This window comes from Dermacentor albipictus, unplaced genomic scaffold (genome assembly GCF_038994185.2).
Source record: "Dermacentor albipictus isolate Rhodes 1998 colony unplaced genomic scaffold, USDA_Dalb.pri_finalv2 scaffold_27, whole genome shotgun sequence".
NCBI classification, from domain to species: domain Eukaryota; kingdom Metazoa; phylum Arthropoda; class Arachnida; order Ixodida; family Ixodidae; genus Dermacentor; species Dermacentor albipictus.
The window spans coordinates 1,825,001-1,848,714 of NW_027225581.1; the positions used below are offsets into that span (position 1 = coordinate 1,825,001).

General features: G+C 43.9%; 1 protein-coding gene across 1 annotated transcript in view; it reads right to left on the reverse strand.

The window, feature by feature from the left end:
* The window catches only part of LOC139052590 (uncharacterized), a 239,935-nt gene that overhangs the window by 208,458 nt on the left and 7,763 nt on the right, over positions 1–23,714 (reverse strand). The window contains exon 2 of the mRNA XM_070529674.1: positions 5,410–5,482. Coding sequence (XP_070385775.1) covers positions 5,410–5,482 — 73 coding nt within the window. The remainder of the gene's footprint in view (positions 1–5,409; positions 5,483–23,714) is intronic.

Sequence of the window (23,714 nt, forward strand, 5' to 3'; positions counted from 1 at the left end):
TATACCGACTGTCGAAATCACCATAAAGTCGTTATGGTGGTGCATGAGAAATGGGCTTTTGATTCATGGTGGGATCACAAATCAACAACGAAGCTCTCCAGGTGTTCCAATACAAACGAACCACAAAACACACCTGCCGCTTCAAGGCCTGAATGGTTGTGCCAGGACGCTGCCTTCTACTTCGCTGGTTTGCGTGATGAAGATGATCACCGCATTCTTTTCCAAAGTGTTGATGCCCGCTCTCTAAGCTTCTCGTAGCACACCTGCGTCTGAGCAGGCGTAATTTTGCCAGAGACAGTCGCAATCACTCGAACGTTGCTCGTGACTTCGCCTTTCCAGCTATCCAAAATTCAACATCGTGCTGCCCGATTTATTTCATCAAACTACAATACACACGTCAGCGTAATCCACAATGAATGAACTCTTGAACTACCCCTTTTGGCAGTAAGACGGAGAATTTCATGCCTCAGCCTATTTCATAAGCTATATAACAACTTTTCTAACCTGCATGGTACGCTATTACTGCCACCCACTCGAACTTCTCGCCGCCTGTTCAACTCCAACAGCGTCCAACGCCTTCATGGTTCGACTCTTGCATTCAATAAATCGTTTTTTTCCCGCAGCCATTGAAGACTGGAATTGCCTTCCCGAAGCACTTGCTTTTGAGGGAAATCCAGAAAAATTCAGGCAGTCTTTAACTGAGCTTTTTTGTTAAATAACTTGAACTACGCATTTTTGGTATTCTCAGACCACTTTTACAATACAGGCTTTGTCAAATAGATGATAATGATTTACATTATGCTTTGTATACTTTGTCTTGTATTTCAATGTCCTGTTCGGTGTCAATCTTTTATTACAAAGTATATCTTCGTTTGTTAGCTTACGCCTAATTACTTGCTCCATCCCATCCTTTTGTGGAAGGATGTGCGTTCTACCTTTTTTTTCCTTGTGTTTTCCACTGCTCTTTACTGTATCCTTTTTGTGTGTGTGCGCGCTCTGTACTTGTAACGTAGTTGATTCATTGTTTCATACCATTCGCTCCTTCATATGTTATTTCAATACTGTTTCCCCCCCCCCCTCTCCTTATGTAATGCTCTGTTAAGGGGTCCTTAAGGGTTAATAAGTGATGATGAGGATGATGATCTCTAAGGAGATGTACCAGAAAATGTACTTGATAAAATGGGATCATGCACCGAAAACGAGGCTCGCGAGCTCATCGACAACACGAACCACTCCTGCCGCTCTAATGGCTGAGTGGATGTACGAAGACGCTGCCTTCTAATTCGCTGGTTTATGTGATCGAGGTGATCACAGCTTTCCTTTCAACGTGTTGCTACCTGCACTGGTAGCAACTCCTAGTACACCTCCCTCTGAGCATCGGCCTTTGTTACCAACTGTCGCAATGGCCATCAAGCCTTTATGGTGGTACACGGTAAATGAGTGCTTGATTCATCGTGGGTACACACATCGACAACGAGGCTTTCCAATTTGTCGAATGCATAAGTCCGCCAACCACTCCTGCCGCTCTCAGGCCTCAGTGGATGCGCCACGACGCTGTTTCCTAAGTCCCTGGTTTACACGGACGAGATATCCAGCGCTTTCCTTTCCAGCGTGTTGCTGCCTGCACTGGTAGACCTAACGCTACACCTCCCACATAGCATGTGCCATTTTCCTACCGATTGCCGTAATCTCCGGGAAGTGGCTCCTCACTTCGCCTTAAAGATATCTCTATGGAGCTGAACCGGAAATGGGTGTTTGATTTATAGTGGGATCATACGCCGACAATGAAGCTCTCCAAGTTGTCGACTACATAAGTCCGCCAACCACTCCTACCGCTCTAACGTATCAGCCGATGTGCTACTATGCTGCCTTATAATTCGCTTGTTTACGCTATGGCGATGATCCCTGCATTGCTTTACACTGTGGTGCTGCCCGCTCTGGTAGCTAATCGTGCACCTCCCTCTTGGCTTGCGCCATTTTGTCAACGACTGTCGCAGTCACCAGAATGTCGCTCGTGACTTCGCCTTTCCGCCTATCTCTATGGAGATGAACGAGAGATGGGTGCTTCATTCATCGTGGAATCGTACATCGACAATGAGGCTCTCCAGCTCGTTGACTACATCAGGCCGCCAACCAAACCTGCAGCTCTAACGCCTCAGTGGATGTTCGACGGTGCTACTTTCTAATTTGATAGTTTATGCGATGAAGATGATCAACGCTTTCCCTTCCAACATGTTGCTGGCTGCACTGGTAGCTACTCATACTGCACCTCCCTCTGAACATGCGCCATGTTTCGAGCCACTGTAGCAATCACTGGAAAGTCACTCGTGAATTTGCTTTTCTATTATATTTAAGGAGATGCACCAGAAATGCTAATTCATTCAACGTGGGATCATACACCGACCACAAAGCTCTCTAGCTCGTCAACTACATAAGCCCGCCAAAACCTCCTGCCTCTGTAATGCCTCAGTGGATGCGCCACGATGCTGCCTCCTAATTCGCTGATTTATTAGAAGATGATGACTGCTTTCACCCTATTGTGTTGCAACCTACCCTGGTAGCTACTTCTACTACACTTACCCCTGGGCATGCGCCATTTTCCCCTGACTGTTGCTATCATCGGAAAGTCGCTCGTGAGTTGGCCTCTCCAGCTATCTCTATGTAGGTGCACGAGAAAGGGGTTCCTGATTCCTCTTCGGATCATACAGCGATAACGAGGCTCTCAAATTTGTCGAATACATAAGACCGCCAACCACACCTTCAGCTCTAAGGCCTCAGTGCTTGTGCCACAACGCTACCTTCTGATTCGCTAATTTATGCGATAGAGATGATCACCGCTTTCCTTTCAAAGGTTTTGCTGCCCACAATGGTACCTACTCATACTATACCTTCTTCTGAGCATGTCCTATTCGGCCAACGACTGTAGAAATCACTGGAAAGTCGTTCGGGACCTCGCCTTTCCAGTTATCTCCATTGATGCCCACTAGAACTGGATGCAGGATTCATTGTGGGATAATACATCCAGAACGAAGCTCTCCAGATGGTAGAATACATAGGATTACCAGCCACTCCTGCCACTGTATGGACTCAGTGGATGTGCCATGACATTGCCTTCTAATTCCCTGGTTTATGCCATGTTGATTATCATCGCTTTTCTTACCACGGGTTCCTAGACGCACTGCTTGCTACTCAATCTAAACCTCCTGAGCATGCGCCGTTTTACTATCGACTGTCGCAATAAGAAGAAAATCGCTCCTGACTACGTCTGCCAGCTATTTCACTGGTTGATGCGGTGGAGGTGATCACCGCTTTGCTTTCCAACTTGTTGCTACCCGCACTGGTAGCTACTAGAACTACACCACCCTATGCGCATGTGGCATTTGGCAGCCGTCTGTCGCAATCACCGGATAGTCACTCATGACTTCGCCTTTCCAGCTATGAAGTTCAGTTGTTTGTCTAGCCATCTTCCTGTCACATTGTCTATGTTTCTCGATTTTTTCTACTTTTAAGCTTACTGGTGTTCTGCTCCTTTAACCACATACCAATTAGCCCAAGAATCTACTCTCATGAGTTTCCAGCTATAACTATGGAGATGCACCAGAAACGGGTATTTGATTCATTATGGGATGATACACCAACCACGAGGGTCTCCACTTCGTCAGCTGCATAAGACCGCCAACCACTCCTGTCGCCCCAATGCCTCAGTGGTTGTGCCACGACGCTGAGAAATGGTTCGCTGGTTTATGCGATGGAGATGATCACGGCTTTCATTTCCGACGTGTTGTTACCTGCACTGGTAGCAAATGTTCTGCTTTGGCTCTCGTAAACCAAAATTTTTCCGCACTTTGTGTTAACACGATTTTTCAGCTCGTTCATCATAAATTAAGTGGTTGCACAACGCCGAAAAGCCTTTCTCTTTTTCTCATTTTGCGGGTAAGTTTGTAAAACATTTTTTGCTTTGAAATTTCAATCGTGGCTCAGTAAAATTATGGCCGTAGCACACATTTACCGTTTTGCTGTAAATCATTTCGATTATAAAATTCTGCTTCCTGCTTCTTAATGTTCCTGAGGTGTTCGAGCATAGCCTTATAGCCTCTTCAGCCTACACTTTCTCGCGCTATAAACTGAACAGCTGTCCACTGCCAGAAGAAAATACACGAAGACAGGCTTCGCAGCAGATGCACTGCGCTACAGGCAGCCGGGAAATTTGTTACCTTCCTTCGGTACAATGGCCTTCGACACACGGAGGGATCATGTTTTATAATTTCCTGAATTTTTACCAGCTGCCTGTGGCGGTTGTCCTAAGTCTAGGCCTTGACATGGATTTTTCAGAGAACCTCACATTGTGTACACGAGAAATCAAAACACACGTGAAAAAGTAAAACTCTCCCCATTTGTCTTCATGTTTAATGTCTTAAGGGCACGTATCGCAATTCACGAATTCTAGCCGATTAGTTTTGAAGGCGTATCCACTTGTAATTATTTGACGAAATGACACAAGTTTGGACATGGGTGCGATGAGACTAGCCGTTAGAATGCAGACTTTCTAACCGAAAGATTTAAAGAGAACACTCTTTTATACATTGAAGCAATAACGTAAATCAAGCTCCCATGAATTTTGTACCAAATTGTGGGAAATATCTCGCAACTGGTCGTCTGGTAATGAATATCAAGTTGATACGTGTTGTAAGCTCATCGGCTCCAATATGTAAAGTTTAATATGTGCCGAAAAGTAATTATTTTTGACCGGTTTAGGATATCATTTGTAATTATTTGAATATGTGTTTTGATACCTTTTGATGTCTGCGAATGAATTGGCTCACGAACAAGAATTCTGCGATCTTGAAAATGCAATGTTTCAGAATACAGGAGAAGTAAAAATGATCGCCCCTTAAACTGTGATAGCGCCATGTGCCACTTTATCTTCGTGCTCCTATTCCCGTACCGGTACTCGCGTTCTTCTTACCCATCTTTTCAATTCTTCTATGCATATTGCCTATTGTTAGGTAACTAACCCACATCTGCCAGTTCACTTCCCTGTATTTTGTTTATTGCTCTATCCCTATCCGGCTTTTTAGGACTGTTTAGGATAGTGTAAAAGGAGAAATTTCACACAGTGATTATTTGTCAAGCCCTGTGACAGGATGCAGCTTATTGAATAAATTACTTCTAATCTTTCGAGGCGGGCAAAGATATACTGTGGCCCTTTATTACGACCCCTCTCATTGACCGAGTCTCTCTTTCCAAATTATTTCCCTTCACTTTACCAATGTAGGTTTCACGCTGCAGAGCTCCCGCACAAGGCACCACTACAGAATGGCGGCAAATATATCTTCATATTCGCGCCAAATTCACGCTTCTTTTTCTTTTTTTGTCGCTTTCATATAAGCTGTTTATAATTCTGCTCACCTTCGAAATATGGATGTATGGTGTATTGTAGCCGAGCAGACGGCCACACAGCCCATGGATTTGACTCGTCCCCCTGCAAAAAATAGAGTGCATGGTAAATTCAGGCGTTATTTGAGGCCATAACACCGGATTCACACGCGGACGCAACGCGACAGGACGTTTGACCGCTTGTTTTATTGTTTTTGCTCTAAGCCTTCGATGACGTACATATATATATATATATATATATATATATATATATATATATATATATATATATATATAGCAGTGGTATGGGCCACTTTCAACCGAGATTCCGGTGGCAAAGTCTTCCGATTCGTGCGGGAGCGAAAGTTTCCGCTTGCCTATACGTATGTGTATATGACAGTGCAGCTCCCAAGGACGTGACCATTCGACGCCGCAGAGGATGGAAAACATCCTGTGTCTCATCGCCTTTCAGGTGAGAGAAGGAATCACATTCATCATTAGGTTCCCATACTCGTTTTGACTGCTGTGCGAGGCAGTCAGACCACCTGTATCGTTTGCATTGCCGAATTCGCGGCTGAATGTCCGCGCGCGAACGCCGGAACTGCAAGGCCTCAACCGCACGGAAATTGTTCTATAATCAGTTCATCGTTGTCTTCATCAGCCTGGCTTTGCCCACTGCAGTGCAAAGGCCTCTCCCAGACTACTCCAACTACCCCCGTCTTGTGCTACTAGTGGCCATGTTGTCCCTGCAAACTTCCTAATCTCGCCCGTCCACCTAAATTTCTGCCACACCCTGCTACGCTTCCTTTCTCTTGGAATCCAGTCCGTAACCCTCATAGATCATCGGTTATCTACCCTCCTCATTACATGCCCTGTCCATGCCCACATTCGTTTTCTTGATTGCAGCTAAGATGTTATTAACTCGCGCTTGTCCCCTTACCTTATCTGCTCTATTTTTATCTCCTTCACACTACACCCATCATTCTTCTGTCCGAAGCTCATTGCGTCGTCCTCAATTTAAGTGGAACTCTTTTCGTGAGCCTCCAGGTTTCTGCCCCGTAGGTGAGTGCTGCTAAGACACAACTGTTATACAATTTGCTCTTGAGGGATAATGGCAACCTGATGTTCATAATCTGAGAATGCTTGCAAAACGCCCCCCTCCCATTCTATTTCTTCTGATTATTTTTGTCTCATGATGTGGATCCGCGGTATCTACCTGCCCTAAGTAGATGTATTCCCTTACCACTTACAGTGCCTCGCTAGCTATCGTAAACTGCTGTTCTCTTCCGAGACTGTTAAACATTACTTTAGGTTTTTCCGAATAATTTTAGATGCTAATTTCTGCTTTGCATGTCCAGAAAAAGTGAGCATGTATTGCAACTGGTCCCCTGAGTTACTAAGGAAGGCAATATGATCAGCGAATCACAAGTTGCTAAGGTATTGTCCATTACCTCTTATGCCCGATTCTTCCCAATTCAGGTCTCTGAATACTTCCTGTAAAGACACTGTGAATAGCATTGGAGAGATCATATCTCCCTGCTTGATGCTGTTCTTTCTCTGGGGGATTTGTTTGCTTTTTTTATGGAGGACTACGGCGGCTGTGGAACTGCTATAGATATATTTCAGTATTTTTAAATACGGCTCCTCTACACTCTGATTGCGTATTGCCTTCGCCTGAATCAAAGGCTTCGACTGAAGGATTTGACTGAAAGAAACGCTTTCTCGTAATCAGGGTTGGTTGTATTCCGCACATTTCTCTATCACCTGATTGATAGTGTGCTTATGTTCTATTTTTGAGTAGCTTTTACCAAATCCTACCTGTTCACTTGTTTGAGACAAATGTAAGGGGATCCTGATTCTATTTGAGATTACCTTAGTAAACACTTTGTAGGCAAAGGACAGTAAGCTGATCGGTGTATGATTTTTCAAGTGTTTGGCGTCCCCTCTCTTATGGATTAAGATTATGTTAGTGTCTTTCCAAGATTCCGGTTTTTCGGAGTCATAAGGCATTCCGTATACAGGGTGGCCAGTTTTTCTAGAACAATCTGCCCACCATCTTTCAACAAATCTGCTGCTACCTGATCGTCCCCAGCTGCCTTCCCCCTCTGCATAGCTCCCAAGGCTTTCTTTACTTCGTCAGGCGTTACTCGTGCGATTTCGAATTCCTCTAGAATATTATCTCTTCCATTATCGTCGTGGGTGCCACTGGTACTGCATAAATCGCCATATTCAGTTTTACATCGCTAAACGCATCTATCGCGCATACAGAAAATGAGTTTTCAGGCATGTAGTGCCCCCTACACTTTGCTTGTTGGCTTGTTGGCTGATAAGCTAGCCTCACTGCCTACGGGAATATCTGACTGAGATATGTCGAATGGTCGGTTGCCATAGTCAGAGTTCAAATCCTTTTATAAGCTTCTTTTCCCTGATGATGGTGACATTGAATTTCACCTCTTCTAGTGCATATCTGTATGCTTCGAGTGGCGCCTGACAACGGGAAACGATTCCAAGAGCGCGTGGTGCTCGCGAGCGAGGTAGTGAGCCAGAGAGGTACGCCCAAATTGAAAAAGCCCACTTAGCTTGGAAAAAGACTCTCCCTCACGAGAATGGAAATTGACCTCCCAGGTGCAGTATTCGGCCACCATCTTCCTGATCACTCCTACAGTTAACCCATGGCCCTCAGTCGACCGCAGATGCGGAGCACATGACCAAGGCGGCAGTCAGACCTATGACGCAGTAGAGGGTGATAAGAATATCTGGGTCCGGACAGGCCATCAATGGAAACTGACTCTATGAAAAACATCTACAAAGGTTTTACAGCTACGTTATTTCTACACAAGAAAAGCAGGAAGATACCTATAAAAAAGGGGTTGGCCAGGGAGACACAATCTCTCCAATGCTATTCACTGCTTGCTTGAAAGAAGTATTGAAGCTAATATGCTTGAAAGGCTTAAGAGTAAGGATCAATGGCAAATATATCAGCGACGTTCGGTTTACCGATGACATTGTCCAATTCATCGATAATGCAGACGAGTTACAACAAATGATTGAGCACATTTATGGAAAGAGTGTAAGAGTGGGGTTGAAGATTAATATTCAGAAGACAGATAGTAATGAATAGCTGGGGAAAGGAACAAGAGTTCAGGATCACCAGTCAGCCTCTAAAGTCTGTGAAGGAGTACGTATAGCTAGGTCAACTAATCGCTGGGAACGTTGGTCTTGAGAAGGAAATTTATGGAATAAGAAAAATGGATTGGCTCGCGAATGGCAGGCATTATGAGCTCCTGTCTGGAAGCTTACTATCATCATTGAATAGGAAGGTGTGCAATCAGTGCATTTTACCGGTTTATACATTTGTGGCAGAGATTTGGGTTTGATAAAGAAGCTTGACACGCAGTTAAGGACTGCAAAAAGAGCGATGGAACTAAGAATCTTAGGCATAACGTTAAGAGATAGAAAGAGAGCGGTTTGGATAAGAGAGCAAACGTGCATAGCTGAGCTTCTAATTGACACCAAGAGAAATGAAATGGAGCTGCCCAGGTCAAATAATGTGCCGGTTAGGTAACAGTTGGACCATGAGGAATGGGTACCATGGGAAGGGAAACGCCGTCGAGGACGACAAAAGACTAGATGGAGCGACGAAATTAGGAAATTCGAGGACGCCAGTGGGAATCACATGGTGCAGGACAGGGGTTATTAGAAATACCAGGGAGAAGCCTTCGTCCTGCAGTGTACATAAAACCGGCTGATGATCTTGATAATGATGACTGTAGGACATGTTGGGTAAGCTCTGCCACAACATCTCTTCCTCTGTCGGTGATGATGACCTGCGGGATTCCATGTCGCAGAACGGTAGTATCGACGAAGTAGTTAACTAGCTCGACCGCACTGCCATTGGACAGGCCCTTCGTTTCGGCGTAGCAGGTAAGGAGTCAGAAGCCACGATGGCCCACATATGGAGCGGTCAAGCTGAGCCAATATTATATGGCTTGTTGTTGCTACTTTCTCGACCTTTCGCGAAAACCCGAGATGGCCGGAAGTGATATGGGAGTGCACGTTGTGCTGTACTTCTGGCCAAAATACTCGCGCTGCAATAAGAACGTGCACAGCACGTCTGGGTTGAAGTTGATCTTTATCAGAACGTGATTATTTATCAAAAACGATGACAATGCACAGCTAAGAAAATGTGTGAGAAAGTCGTTCTTGGCTGCCAACTATTTAAGGGTTTTAGACGGGCAGTAAATATCATCGCTTTTATGTGCAGACTTGTAAATCGTGGCAATGTCAAATTATTTGACACTGAGGCTTCACCGTAGAATACTGATTGCAAGATCATTTAATTTAGCCAGCATGCAGAATCGGTGGCGGCCACTTACGACTCTGACGAACGTGGCGTATAGGTTAGAGCTAAATGTTACAGTACTCCCAATAATATCATGGCACTCTTCGTACGTCGCAGAATATGTGACTTCCGTTTTCAAAAGGCTTGCGAGTGTAAACAACGACCCTTTGCACTTCGCATTTTTTTCCTAACAAACACTGCGGCGATCTCTATGGTTCTGGCGAAAGTATGGACCTGGGTATCAATGTATTCCTTGAAGTAAGCGAGCATTGGCTGTTGCTGCAGACGTCATTACAATCCCTCAAATCCTTCGAACCGCGGTGTTTCCCACTTAGAATTGTCGTCACATTTCATAAAGTATAATCACTTGCTCGACAATGCGGTAATTGTACTTTACAAAGCGCCTGCAATAGGCACACATGACAATTACATTTTGGTACTTCCTTCTAATCGGTCGGCTGCGAGAAGTAAGCGATGTCACCTGTCTTCTGCTTGTCAGGATATACTCCAGCTTCGCTGATTGCGTCACCCAGGACTAGAACCTCATTCTAAATGAAGCAAATGAAGCAACACTGTTGCAGACTAAGGTTCAGCTCAGAAAACTTTAAGCCCTAATACTATCGCAAGCCACTTAAGGTGATCATCGAAATTCAGCGTAAGGACCACGGCATCAAAAACGTAGATAGTGCTTGTCTGGTACTTAAGCCTTTCTAACAATGTGCCTATCAAGTGCTCCAACGTCGCTTATGCCGAAAACAGCCTGAAATAGCAGTGTTTTGTACTCCTAGACGCCGTGCGGAGTGATGAAGCAGTCATCTCGTGATGCCATTCGTTTTTGTTATTGTTTTTCCCACTTTCATGCCAGTTGCACCGTACATCTGCGAAAAACACTGAGCGTTACAGAGGTGACGCAGTGCGTCATGTATGCGTGGGAAACGATTCGTGTCCTTCTTTGTCACCGTGTGATGACATTATACTTGACGTAAAAACGCAGGTTGTCGTTGTAGTGGACAGTGCTCATGGAGCACCGCGGTAGAAGCACTGTCCCATCAGGCGTATAGGCTCGATGATGGTAGCCGCGACATAGACGCAGTCATCTTTTTAATAAATGCCAATTCTTTGTGGGCCTTCTCTTCCTAAAAGTTGGTGCCCCAGACGTGATACCACCTCCCAAGCGTTACACGCCTGCCAAGTTTCTACTCGACGCCATGAAACCAGCCGTCGAGTAACGAGTCTCGAAGAAAACGGAAGACATTCCGTCACCCCACTGAACTTTCCCGGTTTCTGGCCCTGGGACTGTGAACTCTGGTTCGTCCACATTGAAGCGCAGTTTCTCCGTCACCGAGTCACACCCCAGCCGGCCAAGTACGACAGCGTCGTGAGAGCGCTTAACACGCAGCATTGGTCGGCGACATTTTGCTAGCTCCTCTGCCCGAATCAGTACGGTACTATTTAACGGCAGTTACTACGGTGCTCCAGCGACTCTGAGTCGGGACGGATTGAACAGCTCCTCTAATCAAGTAACTTGGTGAGAGAAAACCGACTGAGCTGCTTCGCCGCATAAACCAACTTCTGGGAAACAGTGCATCGTCTACCGAACCAGGTACGGATGATTTTATGTGCCTCACATAATACGATGTCTGTCTAGGCCTTAGTGAACATGGTAGACCAGATAATACATTCTTTCCCTCATGTTATGTCCACTGCTGACCGTTGTAATGCACCTGTTGCGACACAGCCCCAGGTACAGCAGCACTTTTACGTGCCCGAGAGTAGAAGCACGCACCTTGGTGCGCAAGTAGAGGCACTAACTAACCATGGTTGGCTGCCTTAAGCCTTCGGGCGAATAACCATCAGCAGTGGCATCACTCGTATAACCAAACCGTGTCACGCCCTCTGTATCCCTTTATTTGTTTGTATCACGCCAGATATAGCACTCGCGCACGCCAGTGCCGTCCGCCTTTCCGGGCAACAGTCGGGCCAGTCACTGATGACGGCTAGTGCTACTGGCTCTACATAAAGCCGTCTCTTCTACGTCACCGACCCTGTCACGAAAGTTTACTATTTTCTAGACACTGGTGCGGAAATTTGTGTCGTTCCCCCTACTTTTCAATACCGCAGAAGATATCGCCGTGACAGTCCTTTTCACTGCCGTCAGCAGTTTCAACATTAAAACGTACGGCAAGAAATCTTTTACTCTTGACCTTGGTCTGCGATGCCTTTTTCGATGGCTATTCACCGTCGCTGATGTCCGCGGGCCGATCATCGGCGCTGATTTTCTGTGGAAGTTTAACCTTCTCGTCGACCTTCGCAGCTGCCGCCTTGCTGACTCCTCAACAAACCTGTTCGTACAAGGTATTACCACGGCTGCATGACCTTCACGTCTCGTATACGTCTCGTATAGAGATAACAAAACCGTGGTCCACCATCCCGCTGGAATTTTCAGAGCTCTTCGAACCACCCTCGCCAGATTGTCCAATAGTGCATAATGTCACACACCACATTGTGACTAAAGAGCCACCAGTATACGCAATAACTCGATGCGTAGCACCAGACCATCTGCAAATTGTAAAGCAAGAATTGGTGCGCAGGCTCGAATTGGGCTTTGTTCGTTCTTCCCTAGCCCTTGGTTATCTGGTTTACACATGGTGCCCAAGAAGACGGGTGATTGGCAACCGTGTAACGATTACCGTGCCCTAAACAAAGCGATGATTCCCTATATGTTACCATATACCTCACATTCACGATCAAAATTAAATTATGAGGTTTTACGTGCCAAAACCACCTTCTGATTATGAGGCACGCCGTAGTGGAGGTTTCCGAAAATTTTGACCACCTGATGTTCTTTAACGTGAATCTAACTCTAAGTACACGGGTGTTTTCGTATTTGGCCCCCATCAAAATGCGGCCGCCGTAGCCAAGATTCGACCTCACGACCTCGTGCTCAGCAGCCCAACACCATAGCCACTGAGCAAGCGTGGTGGGTTCACGATTTCACCTCATCGCCTCATGGATGCTGCATATTTAGCAAGTTGCATCTGGTATAAGCCTACCACCATATTGCTATCGAGGCTTGCGACATTCCTAAACCTGGCTGGAACGTCACATTGATATGCGACATGTCTACGCCTCATCCTCGACTGCGTATTCCACGAAAATTAGGGCAGCAAGTTTTTGACGCACTACACTCGTTATCGCACCCTGCACTCTAAGCGAAAATTATCGGAGACGTAAGTAAATGGCTTGTCCTCTAGCGCATTCCTCGATGGGTCGTGAATATACTCCGGGTAGGTGAAGTAAAAATTTTTCTCCGCTGCTGAACGGAGGTTTTGAATTTAGCTATGGGAGTATATGTTTACTTCCATCGGGGAGCCTTTCCTGGAAACTACAGAAGTGTATGTTTACTTGCATCAAGGAACTTATGCAGAGAATTATAGGAGCATATGTCTACATCCATCGAGGGGCTTTTCCAGGTAACAATGGGATTATGTGTTTGCATCCACCGAGGAGGATTTGCAAGGAACTATAGGAATAGTTTTGTTACATTTGAGGGTTGTTTTGCAGGGTACCATAGGAGTATTTGTTTACAGTGATCACGGAGGTTATACAGGAGGATAGGGAGTATCTGTTCACATGACTCGCTTCATCAGGTACGGTAACATATTTCTTGTATTCTACCCCGATTTCAAAAGCGGGTGAAAGTGCGGGCCCTTAATAGCAGCACTCCATCAAAATTCATTGCACAGAGGGACTCTAGGCTGTAGTATTCACATTGCAGCCGGTGTATCAAGACCTTAGCTCTAAGCACACATCACGCTCAAATTTCCTAATGCATCAATATTTAAAGGAAAAGTAGTCTGAAGAAAAGCAACAAAAGTTGCAGAATAATGACAAGTGAGCGTCTGACAGCCATCATCCAAGCTTCCTTCCTGATATTCCACCTGGACAATGCCGCTGGTGCAAGAATGATTACAAAGCCTTAGAACTGCCGTATGGGCTCACTTCTGACGATTAAAAAAGGAAAAAACAAGCAGTGCGGAAGACTGCATTATGAAAGACCACGTGGACTATTTGAGATGACAACTTTTGGAAGCTTCGTTCCTTAAGAACTTGGGAAAAATCAAAAGTGAAAAAATGCTTCACAGAAGAGTGCGAATCTGACAAAACTGTTATAAGAAATTTCTCACGCCCTTTAGAAGAACAAGGAATCTAATTACTGGCTCACAGCCTTGCTTTCACACAGCAAGTGCTACTGCGCTCGAGCATGATGAAGACTGCTTGTATTTTGGTAGTCCGCATGCAGGCTAGTACAATCTTGGCATGTGCATTTACCACAGCAGCCATAAAACGTACTTGCCGACTTTTAACACAAAGCCAGCATAATGAACTGCGAGAAACAAAATAATGATTACTTATTAAAAACACGCAAATAAGCTATGTATTCAAACAAAATATATGCAAGTAAGTTTTATTTTATAATTGTTGATAATTACCTTTCAAAACAAATTGAAGGCTTCGTACCATTATCGCATTTATATTTATTGTAGCCGCAACCAAAGTTTAACTCCCCTTAAGAGCACCGCTGTAAGACGGTGGACACCTAAATGGCACTGCATATATTGCACATAATTAACGAAACCATTTATTAAAGACTGCAACCATTGTGAATCTCCTTTTAACAGTGTCGCTGTAAGGCAACGACAATGGCACGGCAGATATTGCACATAAATACCTAAATAAATAAGTAAATAAAAGGTACATATAGGAAATGAAAGAAAATTCGCTAGTAGCAGACAAGGGAGGCATGTTAAACATCACAATAAAATGGCATCAGGCATGGGTGGACATAATGCTGGCAACATTGCTACCCTTGTTGTTCGCGAGAATCACGAAGTAAAGCACGGCAAAATTAGACAATTCCACAGCCTCCAAGACTTACAATGCCATGAACTACAGTGTCTAAAGGTGTACACTCTGGGCCGTTTGTGCAACTGAAGTCAACGAAATGTTTTCCAATTCAAGCAAGGGTAGCCATCTATTTTCATGATTGCACTACACACTTTTCACATGTTGAATACAGACCACCTTCGCAAGGAACAGTACTAACAGAGCACATAAAACAAAAGACACAAACAGAGCTGACAGAGAAGTGTATGCGTTCGCTGCCATGCTTTCTCTTTTACACACTGTCACGGGTCACCGGCAGAGCTTGTGCGATAATGTGGAGCAGACAACTACATCGTTCAGTGAAATGGAGAATGGATACATGAGGTGAGAAGCATGTGAAGTTTCAGAACGAAATTGAAGGAAATGGGATGAAGGCAAAGGAGTGGGCATCGCTGACACGGACGAAAAGCAAGGCAGTTGCATCTCCAGCTGTTCTCTGGAGAGGGGAAGTAATAGCTTCGGACCAAAGACCAACCAGAGGACATACGAGACTTGGCAAGCAACTGCTTCCAAGACTTGACTACATCGCCATGGCTTTGCTCCGCGACCCCGGTCCACCCCCACGCTGCCCTAACCAGCCTTGTCCAGTGCCACAGAGACAATCATCTGACCACGTTAGCATCACAACGCCCGGCTAGTCCAGGCCGCATCCTTTGCCACGCAGGTGTCGTAAGAGAGCTACAACCTAGTCGCTCCCAACGAAGGTCGGCGCCTACGCCGTGTTGGAACTACGCAAGGTGACATCTTGAACCATGCCGTTCCGTCGTTCTCCGCTGTTCTGACCCTCAGAACATTGAATTCTTCGGGACTATGTGTCACCTGGCCAGTAAGACTAGGAACATTATACAGCTAATATCTCATTTGTTTTGATTATGTATATACCCACTTTTGTGAATACTTGTTTTGTGTACATGATTCAGTTTGTACGCGTTTACTTTCCTGTTCAATTGTTTTGGGTTATAAGTGTACCTTGGGAAAATGTTTAACATTTTCGCATTATGTCTCTGTCTATTCCTGGAGCGCTGAAATTTGTGATAATTGACGAGCCTGTCAAGATTCGTTCTTCCTGCCCTGCTCTTTCACAAACCGTCAATTCGCGCCACACAAGTGCAATGTGCATTGCCGATCGATATTCCTCGTGTGCTAACCGTACTCTACAATTTGCGCGGCCACATAAAAACTATAGTTTTTTATGTTCCGGCAAAGAGACATTGCAGAAAATGAGAGATAGAATAACTGAGAACGTACTCACCCCTTGCAGTGAAGAACACGGCAAGTATAGAGCGCTGATAACCAAACCTTCTCCTGAAGCATAGACAAAGCCCTCCACACCATACCCAGTGTTTTTTATTTAGCGGAACCAATGCTTTTAGTTCTTCAACTACTTCAAAACACGCGCATTTCTGGCTTCCACAATCGCTTCTGGCCTTCGCAGTATACGACAGGAAGGCATTCAAGATGGGTTCATAATAATCGGAGAGATGACGTTAACGATGCGTGATGGCGATTTATTGGCATCCCCTTTGAAGCAAAGGTGTTACGAATACTCAGCTAGCCTACACGATTATTGCAAGTATACTACAACCGTTTTTCACTCTAGCAAGTTTCCATACATATCCTTTATTTATTTTTTACTTTCTTTCACAAATTACCCGTATACCTGGTACCGCTACCTATGCTTGTAACAGATCGGGTCGTATCAATCTCCTTGTTTTTTTACCAACACTTGAAACGTCTCTTGTTTATGTGGACTCCTGAATGGTTGGTGCGTTTGTCATCTCTAAATGCAAGCGCTTCTCTAATTCATGCGCTATATACAAGTCTCAATGGATGGATTTCTTCGCATCCCAATAGCATGTGCTGAGTGGTCTCTGCACTTTCCCTCCAGCATACACATGCGTCACCTTGCTGCGTATGTTTGCTCCGGTATGTTTTTGTGCTTAGCTGACCAGCTCGAACATCAGTTGTTTTAATGACTTTTTCTGATCACCCCTAAGGCATATTTGCACTCTAAAATATCTTGTACTTCATTGTCAACATGGTTTTCTTCCTTCTCCTTTCTGTGTCGACACTTTTCAGATGTAGATACGTGTGCACTTCACTGACCCATGTAGTTTTATTAGGGTTCCTGCATTTTTCTTCAAATCAAATTTTGATCTGCGTGTCTCTGATTTCATTAGAGATCCAACACATACCAAACTGCATAACTTCATTTCTGTTTTAATGTGGGCTACTAAAGCCAACTGGCTTGCCAGTATTTGGTTCACTTTCAACCCCGGTAAGATATCCGACTTTAGGAACAAAATGGCATTAGAGAAAGTTAGCCCTTGCACCATGACTACTTTTCATATTCCACGCACCACCTGATAATTATTGTGGCTTCAAAGTGTTCTTATACATTACTGCTGCATTCCGCTCCCCCAGCGCTTGCTGTTTATTTTGATAGGTGCTTGAATAAGCATTTGCTTCATCTATGTACACGCTGAGATATATGTATTACTTGACTAAGGTTGTTAGCTCCTGTTTTATTGACACCACCTAGTTACTCGTCTCTTCATTAGGGCTCATAATTCCCAATTTGTCTTTGTGATTAAGGCCTACATTTGTCACTGCGTTTCTGCACGTATTCGCAAGTATCTGCAAATTCTGTGTATTGTCCGCTAGTAGCCGTATGCAATACGCATACATCAGTTCAGGGACATCCTGCTGTACCATTTTTTCATTAGGCTTGTAGGATAAATCCAAGCCCTATACCCAGTTTCCTAGCCGTCAGCATCTTTAGCATAAAGCATGACGAACTCAAGAGAGAAAACATCCTTGCTGTCTTTAATTGCCTTCGCTGAACTGGATAAAACTCACCATGGAGTGATGTCCATGGTACATTTGTGCCACTTCATTAAATTTTTGACCTTATCATTTGCCCTGAGTTCTCTGTTATGTATCCCTCTTCGACGTAATTGCCATCTATGCCTTCGTGCTTTAGAATATACCAGACCATGCTCCTGTGGACGTCTTTCTTATCTGAACCCATTATGTAGTTCCTAAAGTTGCAAATAGAAGAATAAAAACTTTGTGGAATGAATAAAAGCTGATATTAAGGGTTTTATGTAGGATGCAGAAATTATGCTGTTCTAGATCGAGGGATCTAGATCAACAACGTGGAGCTGAAACTAAGTCTCTGTGAGCAGCATAACCTCCTTATTGTTACCACGGGACGTACGTGTGATGGGAATATCACATGAGAAGTGCTAAACAGGCAATCTATCATTGAATATTGCATGATGGCAGAAATTGTTCAGGATAAGCTGACAGAAACTGTCACTGACGAAGAAGGGGATATCAACATAGGTAGTCACCATAAACGCGTCACATTGAAAATCGGATACGTAGTTGGGAAGGAGAGCAGGGAGCGAAGAATGGAAAGCCCAAATTTTAACGTTGAACAAATAGCAAAGAGGATAGGGAGAATGCAGCAAAATACTTGCTTGCGGGGCTAGTGGGTTCACTGCAACTCATTTACCGGCGGGAAAAATAAGAAAGAGACGATCACAGCGCTCTTTTCACTCGGTCTGTATCGTCGCTTCCTTATTTATTGCGCTGCTACTTAAGAGGGTATATAGGTAACTTCTAAGTGCAATAAAAACAGATATGGGGAAAGAGAAACACTATGTTCGCTGGAAATAAAATATGAAATTGAAAAGCTATAGCGACATAGAAATACAGGAAACAATCGATAAACGACAGAAAGTATCACAAGAGCATAGACAGGCAAGTTGAGCAGTTGCCGCAGGTTAAAGTAGGCAGTAAATGGTAAATAAATTGGAAAATTTGTACGGTACAAACACTGCTTCAACAAAAAATAGAAGGTGCAAGTGAACGCTGGTTATCAGGAAATGTGAGGCCCCGCCTATACTATCTGGGAACTAAATTAAATTATTAAGCAGGAAGCCCAGAGCACTACTGCAACATGTCATACACTAAGATGGAAACTATCTGCAGGGGAACATGGCATTAAATTGCATCCGAGAAATATTAGCCCTTTTATTTTAGAGCAATGGCGAGGTGGTATACTACAAGACGAAATAAAGAACATGAAAGAGAAATGTGGTGAAAAGGAGCTAGTGGGGAGAAATGTTTACTGGATGAATGCCAAAGAGAAAATTCCAATACACACAGACAGGGTTAGAAGATGTTCCCGTTAGGCTGAAAAACGAACTAGGACGAAAAAGTAAAGAAGCTCTGTTGAAAGCATCGGGAAAAACCCCAGAGGTTGACGAATACCAGGCAGTAGGGATGAAAGAGGAATGAACCGGATTTATAAAAGTAAGGAGGAAAAAGATAACCCTCACTTATTTACACCATTGATTGTTACAGCTCTTATACATTGGTGAGCCACGCAGACGATTAACTTATTACTGCAAGGGGGGCAATAGCATAATGGATTATTGCGATAACTTCATAATGGCTTCAGAATAGGTAGGCGTCTGAACAATAACTCATTTTTTCTTACTCAGTGTATTGAAAAACTCAAGAAGGAAGGAGGCCTTCTTTCTGAGTCTTTTCTTCTGTCTGGCTTTTTTATAGAACCCTAGCGCATGACAACCTAGACCATAACATTTAGTCGAATATTCGGGAAGGGGAAGGCATAGAGGACGAATTAAGGGACCTTTTGAGAGAGAGTTATCTAGTAAATACAGCTTTCGTTGATTGAGAAGGAAAGAGGAGCGAAGGCAAAGTTTACATCCACAAGGTACTGCGACAGTGGTGTCCTTTACCCCCACAATTTGTATGATGTATACGGTAAGGATAGAAATAGCGCTAGAAGGACGCCCCGCCACCCCCCAATATAGGGTTTCATTTCTAATACAAACAGGAAGGTACACAAGTACAGCCGCAGATTCCAGGTTTATTTTAGGCGAATCACATTGTTTTGCTAGGTAATCAGCAAAGTGATATTCACCCTCTGGCTAATATAAGTCGACATGAAGGCGAGAACTAAGGCCTGAAATTTAGCGTTAAAGATGCGGTGTTATGGTATTCAGTGAATAAAGTGAACAGCCAATGGCAATAGACGACCAGGAAATACATCGCGTTATAGAATATAAATGCGGTCATATATGAATAAACGCAGGGAAAGAAATATATGGAATCACAGAAAAGAGCTCAAAAGGGAAGAGAAATTCAGCCATAATGAAACACACAGCGCTATGGGGCTACAATAGGTTTGGGGTGCTCCGGGGAAAGTGGAAAGGTGTAATGATTTCAGGACCTACATTTGGAAATGTGTTTGTTTCCTTGTGCTGAGCGGTGCAATTAGGATTCAATGGCAATCAAAAGTTGACAGGACACTTCTCATTTTGCGCTCAAGCAAAGACTCCATATGAATCTGTGCAAGGTCATATGGACAAGACAAATTTTGGAGGGAAGCCAAGACGAAAATAGATTTTAAAGCACGAATCAAAAACATGAATAATGCATATGGGTTGCAGTAGTGTTCAGATGTTTGTACAGAAAATAGAATGACTCGTGGTGGACGAAAAAAAATATGCGGATCGCACGCGCTGTGGGAGTCGATCTAAGAGAATTTTTCTGTGCTGTTTGCTTTGATTCGTAATAATTAATGTTGTTGTTGACGGCGAATGTTTAACTCCATTAAGATTTAGTTCAACACTGCAGAGGTGAGTTGATGTTAAACATTACCTTGCGTGCACAACTGCTAATTGTCTGCATAGTACTCAGAGCACAGAGGGAGATGTGGATGCTTTAGGCGTTGTTGTGCGCTGTGCCGCTTAACCTCTGAGAAGATTGAGCATTATCATTGCCTCACATGGTACATCGCATCGTGGCAGAAAAAAGGAACTGTAATTTAATTTTGGAACTGCACACCCATGAGCAAAAGTATACACATCAGGGACTGCAAGATAACACTAATTTTCTCCCGTCTGTGAATGCAATTTAAAAATAATGATTGGAGTCCCAACTTGGCATTACAAATTTTCTAGTGCATTCGTCAGTTTTCGAGTGTGCTTGCTAATTACGAAGAATTTGTTTTTCCGCAACGTTGTGTTCCGTAAGCTTTTGCTCACGGGTATACATGACAAAGCCACAGCCGGATTATCGGGCACGCCGCAATGATGCACCCATATTTATTTAACACTGAGCTCTTTAATGTGTCCCTAAATGTAAGTGCACGAGCGTTTTTTATTTTTTTTTTCGCCACCGTCTAAATGAGGCATCCGTGGTCGGGATCAAACCCGCGAACTCGAGCGATGCCATAGCCGCGAAGCTACGCTCGCGTGCACAGAAGTGTTATTTCGACGTGCGCCCGCTTCCGTAGTGTCGCTGGACCCTGCGGTGCGATTTAATTATTGCGGCTTTTCTGCACTTACTCCGTAACTTGTTCGCTGGCCATATTTACGTAATGTTTATTTTTCATCAATAGTAGAAATATAACGTACCGTGCTCTGAATAACAATTTATCCGCTTTCCCCGCAACCGCTGCCGGGTACATAGCAGTAGCATTTCCTTGTCTTATCACCTCGCCATTTCTCTATCACTACCCCCCCCCCTCTCACGTTACACAACATCACGACTCCTTTGGTTCTACCGATTTTATGCCCCCTCTCCTATTCTCTCTAGCTTCTCTCTGGACTTGCATGTTAGTATAAACCTAAGCGCTGCAGATTCTGTAATGCTTTTACTGGGGTCCCGGATAATTACAGCTGTCAAGAGGCTAATCTGGCGTCGACCAGGGAGCTACAGAGGACATCGTGACATACGATGTGATCTATAGGTCTAAACGAATTTCTCACGTAACCTTTTCTCTCGACCAAGCTCTATCCGTGCATACACGTGCTCTGAATCACCTTGAAGCGGAGTGCAAGAGAGCCACAGCAGGAGCAGCAGTGCGAAAATAGATGGAAGTGACAAAGAAAGCCTGGCTTTAAAAAATATGAAGCTTAGCAGCAAGTATGCGCCTCCTACAGTAAGCGAAATGGCAAGAAAGATCGTAAAACGTAATGCCAGAGGGCTCAGACAATATCATGGGTGGCGTGAACCCAAAGAAATCTTTTATGAGTAAATACTACCTAATAGGAAAAATCTAAATCAATATAGAAATAATTTGCGATAACTCAAAGGGACGCTGTTCAATTTTCAAAGCGAGATCAGGATGCCTTAGAAATCGTACTCATAAAGCTAGGTACACCAAGGAAAAATACGCGTGTGCTTCGTGTGGTAAATCTAGGAAAACTATGGAACATGCTTTGTTAGAATGTCAAGATATCTACTGAGTTGACAGGTTAAGCACTTCTGGCCTCCTTGAAATTCTTGGTTTCAGAAAAGGCAGGGGTTGAAACAATATGCTGCTGGGAACTCTGTGGGTCTGATTTAAAATGGTTAGGACACAACGCAGAATAATAACTAGAGCTTGGTGACCACACGCACTGCCTCGTCGCACAGGTGGCACTCATACCGTCCATCCATCCGCAGTTCTCTAGTTTCAACTGACGCAGAAGGGAACAGACGTGCTGACTGTAAGTGTCCAGTTAGCGCAGCAGGAGCAGTGCGGGCTAAAATATTGTTTTTTTTATTTCTCGCTGATTTCCTTGTTAGAAATGTTTGCTTTTTTCCGTAAGATACTGTCGGCGTTTATTACGGACTCCCATCTGACAAGTTAGCTTTCCATTTATTTTTCGCAGTGTCAAATATATTAACAAGTGTATTTGTATATATTTTTGGGGTGACCCCTTTTCACCATCTAACAAAAGTTATCGCTCAGCGCGGGATGCGCCCACATTCCTAAACTAAAGCCATATTCCAAGCCAAGAACATAAACGCCACGCTGCCTGGTGACATCACACATAATTTGGGGAAAATTGAATGAGAGAGCTCAGCAAACAGCCTGGTGATCATTTTTGACCACGACATGTCATGGAATAGCCACATATTATCAATGGTGACTAGAATGTAGAATAAAATAGAATTTATTGATATGACGACCTTAGCTAGTGCGCTCTAGTCTACTATTCTGCACTGGGGAAAGGGGAAGGGGAGTGAAAGTATTGGGATGAATGTTGATGATAAGCGGTGAGTGATTATGTACATGAGACCGTTGCCTTGCTAGAGCCACTCGTCGAGCTTGGTGTCCTTCAGAAACTTCAAAAACACTTTAGTGGCACTCATTAAGATTGCAGTGTCAGGCCATGGGTTGAGGATAGCTTCCAAATAGTTGTACTGGTTTTCTCCATTAGGTACCTTCCACGCATTGTCAATATGTTCATTGACAACTTCCTTTTCATCAGTCATCTTAATTATTGCTGCCTTGTCTGTGGTAACATACCTGTCACAAATGTAGGCCGATTATTCTTCATTCAGAAAAAAAAAAAACATGTGATGTGTGATGTACCACAGGGACTCCCCAAGTGAACTTCTATTTCAAGAATTAAAAATACACAAAGTTGATAGTTTATACACACAGGTTAGTCCGCGCATACGTTGGGGAGTGTAAATCAAAAAATTCTTATATCTGTTCCATAGCTAACCTTAAACAGAACATACGACACAGAAGGAACAAGCACAAGGAGGTCCCAAACCACAGACTTCGGGACTTCCTTGTGCGTATTAACATCTAGTAATCCCTCTAACCATCGCAATGAAAACCTATTCTGATTCTGATCAAAGACGGTCTCCAGAGTACTGGTTTGTAACGCACTCGCGCAATAATGCCGGAAAGCAAATTATTGCTTATGCGCTGCCTGTCCTGCTGAACACACTGATCACAGACTGACCGATGTTTTACAAGTCTTCGTTAACTAGCCTGTATAATTATTATTCCTGCTAGTGCTGGTTTTATGCTTAATACTCTGTACTTGTTGATCACAATATTACTTTTTCTGCATTATCTGTTATTAGTATACATGACTGATCTGATTGTCGTATTTTTTGTTCTGTCCATACGGCTGATTCCTAGTAATATGTGGGCTAAGTAACTTACTTTGGTTTATCATTTTTTTGGTTTTGTTTCTTTTTCGGTATTTTATTCATCTTA